The 17,786-nt window shown below is 34.8% G+C and overlaps 1 protein-coding gene and 1 long non-coding RNA gene across 3 annotated transcripts in view; one reads left to right on the top strand and one right to left on the bottom strand.

Annotated features, from left to right (window-relative positions):
* The window catches only part of Lca5 (lebercilin LCA5), a 72,325-nt gene extending 57,498 nt beyond the window's left edge, over positions 1-14,827 (top strand). For both annotated transcript variants that reach the window (XM_047557808.1, XM_047557809.1), the window contains exons 4-8: positions 4,370-4,507; positions 6,594-6,690; positions 7,647-7,789; positions 9,680-9,812; positions 11,884-14,827. In XM_047557808.1, the coding sequence (XP_047413764.1) occupies positions 4,370-4,507; positions 6,594-6,690; positions 7,647-7,789; positions 9,680-9,812; positions 11,884-12,731 (1,359 nt within the window). In that variant the 3' untranslated portion in view covers positions 12,732-14,827. The remainder of the gene's footprint in view (positions 1-4,369; positions 4,508-6,593; positions 6,691-7,646; positions 7,790-9,679; positions 9,813-11,883) is intronic.
* Positions 1-17,786, bottom strand: part of LOC124988365 (uncharacterized) — a 55,177-nt gene that overhangs the window by 6,910 nt on the left and 30,481 nt on the right. The window contains exon 2 of the long non-coding RNA XR_007109422.1: positions 7,600-7,672. This is a non-coding gene — a long non-coding RNA (uncharacterized LOC124988365). The remainder of the gene's footprint in view (positions 1-7,599; positions 7,673-17,786) is intronic.

The following is a 17,786-nucleotide window of genomic DNA, read 5'->3' on the forward strand; positions in this document are numbered from 1 at the left end:
ACCCCCCCACACACACACACACACACAAAGTTGTGCATACCTGAGCTGCAGTGGAATTGGTGGAAACTCAAAGTTCTTTCTTCACCTCCTCAGGGACAGATACCTGTGCATGGCCCTGGGAGAGGGGTGATGGGAATTGTGTAGGCAAACCCCCTCAGCTCTGCCACCCATTCGAAGCCATATAAGTAGCAATGTCTCTGGTCTCCGGACAGGCTCCCCATCTCCCTGATTTTTCAGATGGCACTCAGCTCACTTCCATGTCACAACAGCTATTCCCCACCATATATATTCTGGGTTTTATGTCAGTCACTTCACTGAGCCAAGTCTGGCTCAGGAAGCAGCCACTAGCAGAGCCAGTACAGTGAATTGTTTGTGGGTCCCAGGGATAGGAATAAACAGGGGTTTCTGAGTCCTAGAACAGTCTAATTCAAATAATAGATCCATTCTCAAGATGTCTCCTGGGTACAGCACCCTGAGGTTTCCCTCTTAGATGAAGTGAATTTCTTTTCCAAAGCCAGACTACTATGCATATTTCAGGTGCCTTTTCAATTTGGGCTTTATGCCTGCAAGGGCTGAGTAACTTTCCAAAGGTAGGTCTGCTAGTATCTGAACTGACAGGGCTTGCGGGGACTTTCACTTTTACTGGTGCAGAGGGGAAACTTTCCCTCCCCTGGTTGTGGGGCAGTGATGGGCGATTTATTTCTCTTGTGCTTCTGTACTGGGTCTCTGGATTTTGCAGTGTTTCCATTTTCAACTGTTGAATTACAGTGTTCTCCTGTGGTTATCCACTTCCATATGCAGCTGTACACGTGTTGCTTTGGTTCTTCTTTGTGGAGGAACAGATGAGTACTAGTTACTTCTCTTCAGGCATCTTGCCCACCTTTTTCCTTATCTCCTCCTTAGGATATCACATCTAGAGGCACATGATGACCCTCTTTCTCCTTCACTGGTAATGTTCATTTAGCTCGCCTGGCCAAATGTTACTTCATTTATCCAGCATGGATGGACAATGACTGTTCTTCCCCTTTCATTCAAACCAATAAGCAGTTTATGGGGAGCTGCTTTAAGATATGTAAATGTTAGTCCATATCAAAATTTCGTATCTGCTGAAATTCTTCCCTTTCCCAATTTTTCTCATGATGGTTTTTCCAACTCCATCTTTCTTCTCCTGTCTTTAGATTTGGAAAGTTCTTAGCCTTTTTGTTTTTCTGATTATTTTTCCCATATTTCGTGTTTTTTAATGTATTTTTCTTCACATTTTTATCATTATCTTAGATTGCTATTATATTATAAAAGAAAGCAGTTGAACATTGTGTACAACCATAGAAATGAAAAGTTGTACCCCATTTGTGTACAATGAGTCAAAATGCAGTCTGTAAAAGTAAAAATTTAAAAAAAATGAAAAGCAGTTGATCAAGAATACTGATGGTCAGCCAGGCACAGTAGCACACACCTATAATCTTAGCAACTTGGCAGGCAGAGGTAGGATTTCAAGTTTGAGGCCAGTCTTTTAACAGTGGTCCACCTCAAGCTTTAAATATAGCCTTTCAGGCTCTGCCACTGAGGCTTATTTTAAAAGGGACATGGTTTGTTTGTTTGTTTTTCTCTTTCTTCTCCCTCCCTAACAGGATTAGGGAGACAGGGTTATTTTTTCTTCCCTATTTTGGGTCTAGTTATCTGTCCTTGAGCACACACTAACAACAGGAAGATGTCCCTGAAAGATTTAGGAAGCCACTATCTCCCAAATTAATGAGTGACTTTCAGCATATCATCAGGGCACTCCAGCAACCTGGAATGTAGCCTGTGAATCCTCTTTAAAAACCCTCTGTTCTCCCCCATGGGCATAATCACAGCCTCTGGGATAGAAGTTCCTGTGCTTCTCTTTGCTAGCAAAACAATATACCTTCTTTTGCCTTTTTCTCAAAATCCTGCCCTGCTTATTTAATTAGCATCAGGGACAAGGGGACAAGGACTGAGCTTTCCGTAACAGCTCTCGCAATTTAGAGAGATCCTCTATCAAAATAAAAAATAGAAAGAACTGTGACTGTAGCTTAGTGGTACCCCTGACCTTAATCACCAGTACCAAAATTTAAAATAAATAAGAAAAATAGGGATGGCCCATAAACACGAAAATTAACTTTAGTAGTAATCAGAGAAATACAAATTAAAATAATTGAATCCTTTTATTTATTTATTTATTTTTTTGGTCAATCTGATAAAGAATTACAATGTCCAGTTATTATAAGAATGTAATAAAATAAAAGCTACCAGGCTTTGAAAAGAATAAATTGTTAAAACCTGAGGGCATTTTGGTGATACTTTTCAAAAGCCTTAAAATTGTACAAGTATCTAGCAACCCACAAGCTGTTTTTTAATTGTAAACTTCAGTTTTACTACCTTTTCTCATGTGTAATGTTCTCCAAATGCCCCTTTATTTGCTCTTCCTTTTTCCAATCCCTACCCACCTTCACTTAGGTTCCTATAAATTAGTTTGCATTTAGTGAAGTCATACAATATGCATTGTTTAATGCCTGGCTTCTTTCGTTCAGCAAAATTATTTTGAGATTAAAATATATTGTTGCATGTATTAATTGTTCATTCTTTTTTATTGCTGAGTAATAGAAATATACCATTTTTGTGTATTCATTAACCTGTTGGTATACATTTGTGTTGTTTCTATTTGGGGACTACTATAAATAAAGGTAGTATGAACATTCATGCAAAAGTCTTTTTTATGGACATTTATTTCTCTAGGTTAAAGTCCTAAGTGTAAAATGACTATTATATAGTAGGTATATGTTTACTGCCCACTTTTTCAAAATGGTTGTACCATTTTACCTTTCAACCAAAAGTATATGAGTTCTGCTTGCTGCTCATCCTTACCAACATTTTGTATGCCAAGGTTTTTCTAGTTTTAGACATTTTGATAGGAAATGTTTCATTTTGGCTTTAATTTGCATATTCATTTTGGCTGATGATATTAAGGCATCATTCTTTGTGCTTGTCTCTATATCTCCTGTGGTGAATTATCTGTTCAAACTATTTCCTCCATTTTTAACTGAGCTGTTTAGTTTCTAACTACTGAATTTTGTAACACATACATATATGCGTACACATTTTTTCTTGATACATACTGTAGCATATGATTTGTATGTATTTTTCTCAAACTATGTTTTATCTTTTCAGTCTCTTAACAGTTTCTTTCAAAGAGCAGGGATTCTTAATTTCAATAAAGTCTAAGAAAATTTCTTTAATATTTACCCTGGGGAAATAATAAAAGATATGTTTGAAGTTATATATGCTAGGATATTCACTACAGGAAAAATTGGAACACCTTAGTGGTGAACAGCAGAATTTAGTTAAGTAAGTTATGATAGTCCAGAGATAGAATAGTATTCCATTTAAAAAATTGTGGTATTAAAAGTCTGTTGGCTTAGGCATTTGTATTACTTAGGAAAATATATAAAAGTCATAAATTATATACACTAAAATATTGGCTGTCGTGATCACAGGATAATGGATTTACAACTGTGTTTTATTTTCTGATTTTCTTTGTAATTTTATAATAATTTAAAGAATACTGTAATTCTTCGTTGTTGTTGTTTTTGCTATTGGGGATTGAACTCAGGGGCACTTGACCACTGAGCCACATCCCTAACCCTTTTTTATATTTTATTTAGAGACAGGGTCTTGCTGAGTTGCCTAGGGCCTTGCTAAATTGTTGAATTATTGAGGCTTTGAATTTTTGATCTTCCTGCCTCAGCCTCCTGAGCCACTGGAATTACAGGCGTGTTCTTTGTGATTTTTGTAATACTTTTTTTGTGTATAAAAAGCATGTTTGTTTATTTTTTTTTCATTCAGAAGTTAGGCATGGTATCTTGACAAGTTATTTTAAAGGAAAATATTTTAGCTTAAATACTTCCATAAAATTCATGGGAGATATTTAAAGACAATGGTAATAGCTGTTGTTTTTATTTAGAGAAGCATTCTGATTACTCTGCACCTTGAAGAGCGTGCTGTAATTTTAGCTATCTTGGTATTTAACCAATTTGCCCAAGCAATAATTTCTGAAAGCCTGTGCTGCTTATCACATTCTTCGGCTATCTTTTTGCTCTGTGTGTGTGTGCTTCAAATGCTTAGGAATATATTTACAAATCACTGTGAAAAATGATTAAATAAATAATAAACTAGGTTCTTATTAAATCATTGGTAATCTATTTCCCAGTTTATGTTTATGAAGTTCAGCCTAATTTTATGTCTTGTACAGAACCACTAAAAACATCATTTTGACACTGCTAAGTGCTATGTTTTACTATTGGATTCTTTTGATTAATACTGTTTTTGAAATTAATATCATTTGTATACCTAGGAATTATCGAAAAACCTTGAACTAAGTACTAACAGTTTTCAACGACAGTTGCTTGCTGAAAGGAAAAGGGCATATGAGGCTCATGATGAAAATAAAGTTCTTCAAAAGGAGTTACAACGACTATATCACAAATTAAAGGTAAGCACTTTACATTAAATGGTATTATTTTCTCTGTAATATAAACTTGATGAAAACCCAGTATTTTAAAACATCCTTACTATTCATGTTTTTAAGTTGGTATGATATAATTTACAAGATTCTATTATTACCTTTGGCACTTAGAAGGAAAAGGTTTTGATGTAATTATTACAACTCGTTAAGAACAATGTAAAATAAGTTGTTAAATCCTGGAAGAAAACTGTATTAAGGAACTACCATTTGTGTTAACTGATTAAATAATCCAGTGTTCTACTTTTACACTGTTGGTAGAATTGTAAATTAGTACAACCACTATGGAAATCAGTATGAAGGTTCCTCAAAAGACTAGGCATGGGACCACCACTACATGACCCAGATAAACCATTCCTCAGTATTTATTCTAAAGAATTAAAGTCATCACACTACAGTGATACATCCATACCCATGTTTACAGTAGCACAATCACAATAGCCAAACTATGGAACCAGCCTAGGTGTCTATTAATGAATGATTGGATAAAGATGTGGTATATATATGCACAATGGAGTTTTATTTCATTTTTTTACATGAAGAAAAATGAAATTATGTCATTTGCAGGAAATGCTTGAAACTAGAAACCGTTCCATTAAGTGAAATAAGTCAAACTCAGGTGGTCAAGGTCCTGTGTTTTCTCTCATATGTGGAAGCTAGAGAGGAAAAAGGAAAAGAAAAGGGAGCAGTGGGGATCTCATGAAAAATCAAAGGGCAATCGATAGAGGAAAGGGATCAAGGGGTGGGAGTTGGGAAGGAGGAGGGAAGTGTTGAGGAGTGATATTGACCAAATTATGTTGTTATATTGTGTGCATGTACAAATGTGTAACAACAATCCCATCATTATGTACAACTATAATGCATCAACAAAAAAGTGGAAAAAACAATACAGTGTTGTCGGGGTTTCCAGGACCCCCAGCCTTGAGCACGGTCAAGATGGCGCCTGACGCTGAGCCAAAAGCGGCCAGCTATACAGTAAACAACCAGCGAATTCCAATGATTGGCTAGTTAACGATGTGATTAGAGCATGCCCCCCTCGTTTACCTATTCTATACCTGCAGCTGTCCGCGCGTTTACCTCGTGTGCTCTCCCCTGATTGGTTGAAGTGTATATAAGCTTGATGGGCGGGGGAGTAGCAGAAGAAGCTGAGGAAGAAGCTGGGAGTAAGGAGAAGAAGCTGGGAGTAGGAGCAGAAGCTGAGAGCAGAAGCTGAGGGAAGAAGCTGGGGGTAGGAGAAGAAGCTGAGAGCAGAAGCTGAGAGCAGAAGCTGAGAGCAGAAGCTGAGAGAAGAGGCTGAGAGTAGGGGTAGAAGCGGAGAAGCGGATCGACCAGCGCAGGCGAGAGTTAAGCGGAGGGAAAGAGAGCAAGAGAAAGAAAAGAGAGAAGAAACTGAGAGTAGGAGTAGAAGCTGGGAGTAGAGGCGTGCAAGCGGGCGTGAGCCGAGTGGGAGAAACGAAGCGGCCGGAGCAGGCGAGAGCCGAGCGGGAGAAGAGTGAAGTGCAGGAGAGGGAAAGAGAGCAAGAGAAAGGGATAGAAAAGAAGGAAAGAAAGGAAGACTGTACGCAATAAACTTCCAAAGCTTCAGACGTTTGTCGTGTCTCTCTCTGCGGGCAGAGGGAGCGTGATACAGTGTTCTTCCTCAGATAACCACATGATTATTTTTACATGTTGCTTTAAATAATGCCTTTGATTTTTATAGTGTTTAGAAGAATCATTCAAAAATTTAATGTTGCTAATATTCTTAATTTTATCTAATGAATGAATTGAAATTGATGAATTGAAATTTTGTGCAGAATTGTGCAAAATCATTCATTATCTTACATAGTTTTCTTTTTGTTAATCAATTTTTCAGAATCATAGCCCCAGAATGATCAAGAACATTGAACTTCATAGGAAAAATCATTGTTCTTCCCTAATCTAAATGTACTAAAGACATTTTTTTCTATGTTTGCTAGTTAAAAAGGGAAGCTGAGCTGTAGGTTTATTTCAGTTTGGTAAGGAAAATGCTGATTGATAAAGTGACACCCTCATTTCATTGTATTGGTTTTGTTTTCAGGAAAAGGAGAGAGAACTGGACATAAAAAACATATATTCTAATCGCCTGCCAAAGTCTTTTCCAAAGAAAGAAAAAGAAATTACACCAAGGAAGAATGGTATGGTAGACATTATTATTGAAAACTGATATTGTAGCTATTATTTATTAATAAAATAAATTAATTTTGAAGAAAGAAAGAACAATAAACAACCTTATTGAAATACATTTAAATTAAATTCATTGTTTTAGTTTGTTTCATTATAGTTTTCAGAAATCCTTTCATCAGTTTTTTTCCCCTGAAGAGAGGTCATTAAAATTAAGTCTTTCTTGAGTTTTTGAAAAATTCTTATAGTAATTTTTAAAATTTACGAAAATATATAAACATGCCCAAAATAGAGAGAATGGCATAATGAACCATTAACAGTTACCCTTTTACCAATTTTTTTTTTTTTTTCTGATCCTGGGGATTGAACTCAGGGGTACTTGACCACTGAGCCACCTTTTATTTAATCTTTTTCCTATTTTTTCTAGAATATATTAAAGCAAATCCCAGATATCATCTCATTTCATTTATAAATACTTAGCATTATTGTGCATAGTTGTTTTTTTTTTTTTTTTTTTAACAAAAGTGTAATTCTATGAATTGCAAGAGTTTTTTAAAACATAAAATTTGTAAAAGTTGCCAGGCACAGTGGTATATGCCTCATGAGACTGAGACAGTAGATCACAAGTTCAAAACCAGCCTCAGCAAAAGTGAGGCACTAAGCGACTCAGTGAGACCTTGTCTCTAATATGGCTGGGAATGTGGCTCAGGGGTCGTGCCCCTGATGTTCAATCCCCCATACCAAAAAAAAAAAAAACCTGCAAAAGTTTGATAGCATTTAGTCGGAACTACCCCCAAATCACATAATTACCTGTATATCTTAGAAACAAAAATAGTAATAATGTGTATTTGTTGGGCTGAGCAAAACATGCAGTATCTCATTTAGATGATGAACATATACAGGTTGAATTCTATGTATCTTACCATTGTTCAGTGGGATTAGAAAAATTCTTTTATTATTTTCATGATAGCTGCATGCCAGAGCGATTTTACAGACCTGTGTACAAAAGAAGTACAAACAATTGAAGACTGTGAGCTGGAAGAATTACCTGTAACACCACAAACAATTATGAGTTGTGAAAATAAATGGGAAGAACCAGAACATCTTACTTTGGTGAGTTTAGCAATATCTGATTATGTACCAAACTCAGGGTTTAAAGTTGCCCCTAAAATCATAGTATCAAATGTTTTAAAATTTCAGCAGTGGAGCTAGTACTACATCCATATGAATATTCAACTAGCCTTTTAAAGGGAAAGAGTTAACATCTTTGTGTTTTATTAAATTCTTTTGGATTGAATCACATAGCATTTTTCAGATGCTTCAGGGAGATTGATTGTTCCTTCTAGGTTGGAGGTAATATAGAAAAATTTGCCTTCAAAGATTCTTTTATCTGCTTATATATCCTCAGAAAACCCTCAGTGCTTTTAGTAGCAAACTACAGTTTTCAAGTGATTTTTTTTTTTTAGAATTTGACTAGATTTAATGTTTTGGGGCCTCATATAGGAGAATTTTATAGGTTAACTGAATGCTGAACAAGGATGGAATCTGACTTTATACCATTCAAATTAAGAGTGGAACTTAGGGAATCCTTCATTTAAAAGGACTTTTCATACTGAATCACTTGCAGATCCCTTTCTCTAAGAGGCTTTTATCTTTAATGTTTACAATTCAAGAAAACAGTATTTCATGAATTCAGAACATTTCATATAATGTTGTATTTTTTGTGCCTTATAAAGTTTCCCAGTGCATGACATCTCTTCTTAAGATATAAATCAGAAAGGATGGACTGATTTAGATCCTCAGTGTACTCTAGTTTTTAATTTCATTTTTGTTTTATAAAAACTCAGACACATAAGTTGTACTTGCTATTTTTTCCTGTATTTACCCTATCTTAATTGAGACTAGATCATGTTATGTCTTTGAAATTGTATAGAATACGGAGTAATTCTTTAAAAGTATTAAAAGATTCATCAGGAGCATTAGCAACCTGGTATTGTGAAAAGAACATAGCTTTAGAATTTGCTCTGCTTTTAAAATTATGGCTTATAACATTTTAGTTGTTTAACTCCTTAGAGTCTCAATTTCCTCATCTATAAAATGGAATGAGTTAATTTTCAGGGTTGTGGAGACTAATGAGGAATTTTCTAAAGCTCTTAAGACTGAGCATATCACTGTTAAAAGTCCTTAGCAAGTGATAGCTTAGTTAGAGTACAGGTTAACTTGCTATGACAAATATGGTGGCCAAAATAAGATAACAAGTTCCTTTCTCTTATAATAGACTGAAGTCAAATGGGTAGTCCAGGATTAGTATACAGCTTTTTTTGTGGTAGTCACTCTGTTTTACTGGTCTTGCATTTTAGAGTATAGTCATCTTCTATATTTTTGGAACTGACTTACCATCCTAAAAAAAGGGATTAATCAAGTAGAGGGCAAGCAGTTTTATGAATGTGATCAGAAGTTGCACACACATTCCTAATCACACCCCCATTGGTCTTGTCTAGGTACAAGGGAGGCTAGCAAATGTAGTATCCAACAGAGCAGCCCTGTGCCCTGCTGAAACTCAAGGGAATTCTGTTCTTAGTCAAAATGTGTACCAGGAGATAATTATCTACTAAACTAGTCTTCACTATTAATAGGTAACATCTCAGTTGGCTATCATAATTGGCTACTAGCCATTTCTGGTTAACCAAATTATCAAATTTTGCAGTGAAAATGTACAAAGATACTTCTGCAGCTTTTCAGAATTTTATGCAGGATGTTGGATTTGCTTCCATTATATTGGTTCTGATATGTCTCATAAATGCTTCTTTAAAAATTTAAAGTAAGAAATGATCCTGTGTGTTTATGAATCATCTTTCAAAGCACAATAACTTGTGATTTGCTGATTCATTAAAGGTGAAATTTTGCTTTAATTTCTAACTTAATGAAAGATAAATCTATGATATTTAAATAGTATTTCCCCTTTTCTATTTTGTGAATTTACATTTTTTAAATGAATAATAGAATCTGGAATTCCAAGAGCAAGATAAACATGAAGAAGCAGGAATTCTAAACCCAATTGTGAATGAAGAAGAAAAATGCATTAAAGATCAGGGACTACAAATTGTGAAACAGGAGATCGAGAAACTAAAGGACGGTAAGAAAAAGACTTTGTTAAGCAAGTAATGAGCCAGCATCCCTAGGGAAAGAAATGGTTAGGGTCCTTTAATATTGTCCAGCTGAACCATGAATTGGTTACACAGAACAAGAAAAGGTCGGTGCAGTGGTGTATCAGGAGTCACAACCATTTGAATGCTGTTATTAAGGAAATAAACATATTGACCTTCACCCACTATTTGGGGTTACAGAAAGAACAAGTTACCTTCAGAAAATTCAGATGAAACAGAATTCAGATGAAGGGGAAAAATTCTTTGTGTATGAACTAAAACTAGATGAAGAAATAACTGAAAGGTAGCTTTCTTTATTGATTCAGCCTTGGGACTCTGTTCCATGGAATTTAAATGTAAAATGAATTATGAGGACCTGAATGTATCCTTGCAATCCTTATTCGATTTTTAAAAAAATTTTTAGTTGTAGGTGGACACTATGCCTTTATTTTATTTATTTATTTTAAGTGGTGCCGAACCTCACACATTCTAGGTGAGACTGAGCTGCAATCCCAGCCCCTCTTTATTTGATTTTAATGTGTAAAGTAAGTCTTTAATGTGTTCAATCATTATGTGGAAGTTTGATGAACCAATTCATATAAGCTCAGGCACTGAAATGCAGTTCAGGAATACTTTCATTTTCATCTATATTAAATGTCATAAAGGTATGGGCAAGAGGGATCCCAGGCTTTAATCTTTTATTTATTTATTTATTTTTTGTCACTTTGGGGATTGAACCCAGGGCCTATCTGTACAGGCTAGGCAAGTGCTCCATCACTGAGCTACAGCCTCAGCTCAACTCTAATGTTTTGAATGTATTCTATTTCCATTAGTTGTATAGTAGCTGCTTATAAAGAAATTTTTTCTTTTTTCTTTCATGGACATTCATGGAACATAAAATCATGACCCAATGGTTGCTTAAAAACAGTGTAACTGTTGAAATAGAAGCTATATTTACATCACTGTTGGCTAATGGACAGAGCAAGATGCTTTCACATGTTAAACTACAGAACAGAAAATTAGGTATTATGGTCAGTTCCATCTAGGTAACAGGAAAAAGGAATAAAATAACAGAAGACTGTCATTTGTCTTTGTCCTTTTGACTACTTTTTTCTTTGAATCTATATGGATTGATCTCTGACATTAATCAGAATATGTGCCATTTACCGATATTAACACATTTGTAGTATTCTTGCATATTTTAGTATTTTTAATGTCTAATTTTGAAAATAACTTCAAAATTATAGGAAGTGGCATGAATAGCCAAAAAAAAAAAAAAACTGTTTAAGAGTGAACTGTATATACCTCATGCCTATCTCCTTAAATACTTCCATTTGTATTTTTCCCAAAGACATTATCTTACATTTTCCCAATACAGTTATTAACTCTTAACTTTTATTTAATCTATTGGCATATTGTGATTTTGTCAGTAGACAAAATATTGTTCTTTATAGCATTTTCTTCCATCCAGAATACAATCATAAATTGCATCTGATTTTTATATCTCTTCAGCTTTCTTTACTCTGGAGCAAATTCTTTGTTTTTATTTTGTGAGATTACCATTTTTGATGAGTACAACACATTTTTAAAAATAGAATGTTCTTTATTTTCAAATCTCCTCTTAAATTTAACTTAATGCATCTCCTGTCAAACACTATGTTTTTGTGGTGTTGTGTGTTTATGTGGTGTTGTGTCCTCAGGATTTGACATCCAAGGATTTAACTTATCTTTAGAAATCTTTGCTTCATTGCATCCATCCTACCACCCACCATGAAATGTATAGCATCATATCAGTTATTTAAAAAAACTAGAACTTTCCTTATCCCTACCTTGAAGAACAAAAAAGTTTCTATAAGTGTGATTCTTAAATGAAGTACACATTAAATATATTATTTCTGAAAATCAAGTATAGAAGTGAAATATTACGATGTCCATCTAAACCCTATTTTAATACCAAAATTAGATAAAAATGGTTGTGTTATAAAATATGGTATTTATTTTTTCTTTTTTAAAAATATTGACTGCTATAAAATGCCATTAATAATTTTTTATTTCATACAGAATGGGAAAGAGAAGAACTCAATAAAAAGCAGAAAGAGGGAGAAGAAAAGCCTGAGTTGGAGACTGGAAGATACCAAGTGGAAATGTATCAGATTCAACGTATTGATAAATTGGAAGAAGAAGAAGAAGAAGAAAGACTGAAGAGAGAAATGCTTCTTGCTAAACTGAATGAAATCAACAGAGAACTTCAAGATTCTCAGAATCTAAAATGCCCTCTTTTGCCATTAATACCTGATTTGGGATCAAAACTGCATTCCTCAGAGAAAAACTCCAAAACATACGTGTTCTCTGAATCCACAGAGAGATTATTTAATGGGCATCATATGCAAGACATCAGTTTTTTAACTCCAAAAGTAGAGGGTCGGAATTTAGGAAATATTAGAAGTCCAACCTCTCCAAATGAATTTGCATTTGGTAGCTATGTGCCTTCATTTGCAAAAACATCAGGGAAGTCAAATCCATTCAGCCAAAAAAGTGGCCTTTTGGATTTCAAAAAAACCAGTATGGAAGACCTTAGTAAAGACAGTGCGGATTTCATTGCAAGAAAAGAGAAAAAAGCCAATTTGATGGAACAGCTATTTGGTACCAGTGGCAGCAGTCCCATTTCCTCTAAAAGCAGTAACCCAAGTTCTCTGGCTGCCAGCAAAGGAGACTTTGACTCTCTAAATCTTCTCCCTGGAGATAAAAGCAGCAGGGGTAGAGAGCATGATGAAGATGAAGACTATTTCCTTGGTGAAGGAAAAAGTTTTAATTCAAATAGACATCGATTAAAGCATGCAAACAATAAACCAGCAGTAAAAGCAGTTGATTCTGTAGAAGATGAAATTGAAGAAGTAGCACTGAGATGACTGACTAGAGTATACTTTTTTGAATTGTAAATATTAACATATTTTAATACAGTATTTATGATAAACATTTAGACTTTTTGATGTTAAAAGTTCCTCATTAAGGAATGATTTCTAGTAGCTAAATACGTTTTTTAAAAGTATTTTTTAAAAAGTATATCCACACGACATAGGTAGTTTGCCAGGAATGAAGAAGGCTTTTTTGAGTGAAACCAAAAATAGAGATTCTCTTACTTCATGTTGACTTTTTACTTACAAATAGGTTTTATCTCTTAAACTAGCTGTATGGGAAGTTTTACTTCATTGGAAATCATTTATTTTCTACTTTTTATCCCTATTTATTTTGATCAAATTCTCACTGAGCTAAATATAATCTTCCCACTGATTACTGAATGAAAATTAAGAGTGAATGACTTTGTAGTGGGAAAGGAAGGTCCCAGGTGGTAGAGATCTGGTGCTATGTAGAAGCCTGCTTTTTATGGGTTAGGGGTAAAGGTCCCTCCCTGTCTTAAGTGGCAAGACTGAGCTATTCTTGAGTGGTAGCTGTGACAACATTAGGACTCCCCATTCCTCTGAAAGTACTCACAGTTAAACACTACTCTTTTACAATATCCTGAAATCACTTAACTACAATTCTACTAGCATCTTAGATGGAATTCAGAAGACAGTTCTGTACATGGACAGTTCTTCTCTGGCATGACTCCCAGAGGTCTGGGTACAGTGTAATTCTCCTTGTTCTCATACATTCTTTATGTCTCAGTGACTGGGGGTAAGATTTCATACCAAATACAAGAAATAGAAAAGATTTTCAACTCAATTATGTTTCCAGAGTAGTATCATTTGGAAAGTTTAATACTTTTAAGATTTGAGCTTGCCCTCAAACCAAGGAGACAACAATAGTGTAATACTAATTGGACTTACAAGACTAATTTTAAAGCAGCCTTGGATAAAGACTTTTTTGGAGGGCTTCTGCCCTACAAAGTAGGTTGGATAGTTTTCTGTAGAAATGCATTGGTTTTCTTTTGGTTATTTGCAGTTCACTTCAGCTGCCAAGGAATATGCTGGGTGTGATTGGTTTTTAATAATGTACAACCCCAACCAAGGACAAAACACTGTTAAAATGAAGATTGGAGGAAAGAGTGTATACAGAAGAATAAAAACTTCAGTTTGACAGTTATTCCAAAGTGAGCTGTTTTTTCAAGAGTTATCTGTATAATTTGCTCATAGTATGGTTTCTGATGCTAAGCATGTATACTGATGAGGGGAAAGAATTATTAGTGTATCTAGAGCTCTTACAAATGCTTATTAGTGAATATCATTTCATGACTTATTTAATAAGACTTATCTGTTTAGGCCTCTAATTAAAAGATGTACCACCTATCATCTTCTGAATTGTGTTCCTGTCGTTTATTAGGAACAGAAACTCTGCATTTAGTACATTGCAAATCATTCTAATATGTGTAAAAAAACACAACAGTATTTATAAAATATTATTATGTAATAATTTTGTTCATAACTGCTAATCTTCTGCCAAAAGTATTCTAATTTTTACATCGTTTTATTTTAAAGACCTAAAGCCTTTTAGGAAAGTTTTTTTATTCAGGTTATTTTAATTAGGCCCTTCTTTTTTTCTACATGATATCTTTAACTAGATGTAATAAGACAATTATTAAAACTAAACCTAAAATTGAGGTGTAGACTTAAAAACATTATGGCATTAAATATTAAAATTGGAAATTAAAATGTACAGAACAGGGTTTTTTTTTAATGGACAAACTTTAGAGAGTGAATCATTTTTTCTAAATGTCAAGTTAAATTTATTTGTACTTAAAACTCTTGTTAATAAAAATTAAAAACTTACTATGACTCTTTATTTGCATGATATCTTAGGTTACTTAGAAATATGTAGTAGAAACAGGAATGGCAGGGTTAATTTTTATTTCATTATTCATGTTTCTTTTTCCTGTCCAGTATTTTTAGTTGAAATAGATGAATTTGCCCTAAGTCAGGTTAGAAGGTATGCTAGTCTTATCAGATAATTATAGTTTTAATTAATTCTTTCACTCTTTAATAGCTATCATAATGTATCATAATGGCACATAGTGCTCATAATGAAAAAAAAAAAAAGGGTGAGGTTTTGGAGAATTAAATTGGTCATAAAATAAACACAAACTTGTTTCAGGCTGACTCAGTTTTTCTGACCATCCTCTTATTTTCAGGCATGTAGCCCTAAGCTTCTGGTATCACTGGCTGGCTATTAGGTGGATAGAGCATACAAATCTGCTTGAGGAAGTGGGAAAGGAAAATTTGTATCATAGTGACAATAAGAATTAGGATTAAAGAAGATACCACAAATTGTCAACAAAGAAGGCCTTTAAAAGTATTTTCTGTGCTACACAATACATGTCCATCCCCTTTTATATAATTTGAAAGTGTTTTCTTATTAAAGAGATTTTTTTTTTTTTCTCCATTGAAGATTTGGGTGCTTCCTGGGTGCTCCACAGTGTGTTAGGTGGCAGGAAAGTGTGGGGAGTCAACCAGATGGGTCCTTGCCCTCACATAATAACACTGCCCTCCCACTGCTCCCTGTGCATCCAAGGACTAGAGCTTCCTCAGCTTGTATTGATCTTTTAGGTGTTTTTTATTTTTTGTGTTTATTTATTTATTTATTTATTTTTAGGTACTGAAGATTAAACTCAGGGGCACTTGACCACTGAGCCACATCCCCAGCCCTACTTTGTATTTTATTTAGAGATAGGGTCTCACCGAGTAGCTTAGCACCTCACTTTTACTGGCTGCCTTTGAACTCTTGATCCTCCTGTCTCAGCCTCCCGAACTGCTTGAATTACAGCATGTGCCACAGCACCCAGCATAAAATATTTCTGATGGTGGTTTTGAGTAAATGAAATACTTAGGTTAATGTTTGGCTGGTTGCCTGGCATATTATAAGCACTCAGTAAACATTAGCTGTTATTATCATGGCTAATTATGAGTTTATTTTAGGGAATAATTGAAAAAGTAGAGCAAAGGTATGTATATTTAACACATGGACACTATACTTTGCACAATACATAAACAGAAACAGCTTCTAACCCTCCATAGTATCATGAAACAGGGGTATGAAAAGATTGTGCCTCTCAGACCTGCATTTATTATTTATTCAATATTAAATGTGCAGTGAAATTGAGCTCTTCCACAGAAGAGTAGAAATTCTAAACTTTGGAAGAATTTTCTGAAGGCAGGTTTAGTGATATAAGGGGAGGTGAAAGCCTCACAGCAAAGAGAAAACAAAATCCAGAAAACACAGGACTCTGTACAATGTAATCATTCATACCCCAGCTCTGCTGTAGTCTGAGCTTCCTTGGATAAACAACAGGCTGGCCTGCACCTTTTCCTTTCCTGTAAGACATCACTAATGAGAGAACCTACTTCAAGATAGCTATGCACAAAACCAGCTTAAAATCAGAAGCACTCAAATGCTAGCTATTTTGTTGTTGTTTTGGAAAAACACTGAGCAAAGGGGAGGACATTTATGTTTGTTGAATGCCAAAAATGGCAGTTGATATTCTGTTTTAGTTCATTTATTCCTCACAAAGCTTTTTCCAAGTAGCTGCTACTTTAGTTTACTCCCATTTTCACTGTTAGGACTAACAGATTATAATGTATAAGTTGCAGATTATACATTATATTATACAAGTAGTAAATTGCATTCAACAGTCTCAATGTAAAAAAAATCCAAAAAATATATTTTAGGGTTTACATTAGTACTCTTTGTAGAAACTCAAACTAGCTTAAAAGCATAAAGAAATTACTTTTTGACTTGACTTTGACTTTGGAAAAGTGGTTGAATCTGGAGATTGAATTAATAGTGCTTATTCTTAAATCCACCTCTTAGCCAGATTGGGTCTCATTTTCAGGAATTTTTCATTTGGTAATAATGTTACAATTGGCAGCCTCAAATCCACATTATCCATTCAACTGGTAGTTCCCCAAAAGTCTTTGCTATGGCTGCAGACATTGAATTGACTGAAAGTGTCTTCTTATTAAAGAGAATTTTTTTTTTTTCTCCATTGAAGATTTGGGTGCTTCCTGGGTGCTCCACAGTGTGTTAGGTGGCAGGAAAGTGTGGGGAGTCAGCCAGATGGGTCCTTGCCCTCACATAATAACACTGCCCTCCCACTGCTCCCTGTGCATCCAGGGACTAGAGCTTCCTCTAAGGCTGGTGGCCTTATGCAAGGGAAGGATGGACTCCCTGTTTTGCCCCTCTTCATGGAATGAACAGAATTCTGTGGAGTGGGGAAATATGGTTCTACTGATAAAGGAATTTGGGACATTCAAAAAATCATATTTATGATATTTTCCAATTTAAAAATTTAAAATGAAAAGTTCTTATGGAAAAAAAAGAACTTTTAAGAGCTTTAAAAGGCTCTTAACAGAATAAGCATTACTTATCCAACACTCCTTATTCCTAGGAACAAGACATTTCTGTAATTGGATTCTTTTTTTTTTTTTTTGTATCTTCTTTTTTTTTTATTATTGTATACAAATGGAATACATGTTGTTTCTCTATTTGTACATAGAGTCAAGGCATACCATTTGTGTAATCATACATTTACATAGGGCAATGATGTTTGATTAGTTTTTTTTCCCTTCCCCCCACCCCTCCCACCCCTCTTTTCCCTCTATACAGTCCTTCTTTCCTTCATTCTTACCACACTCCTTATCCCTAACCCTAAACCTAACCCTAAACCTAATGCTAACCCCTCCCACCCCCCATTATATGTCTTCATCCGCTTATCAGCGAGATCATTCGTCCTTTAGCTTTTTGAGATTGGCTTATCTCACTTAGCATGATATTCTCCAATTTCATCCATTTGCCTGCAAATGCCATAATTTTATCATTCTTCATGGTGGAGTAATATTCCATTGTATATATATGCCACAGTTTCTTTATCCATTCATCAACTGAAGGGCATCTAGGTTGGTTCCACAATCTGGCTATGGTGAATTGAGCAGCAATGAACATTGATGTGGCTGTATCTCTGTAGTATGCTGCTT

The sequence above is a fragment of the Sciurus carolinensis genome, chromosome 7 (genome assembly GCF_902686445.1).
Source record: "Sciurus carolinensis chromosome 7, mSciCar1.2, whole genome shotgun sequence".
Taxonomy (NCBI): Eukaryota; Metazoa; Chordata; class Mammalia; order Rodentia; family Sciuridae; genus Sciurus; species Sciurus carolinensis.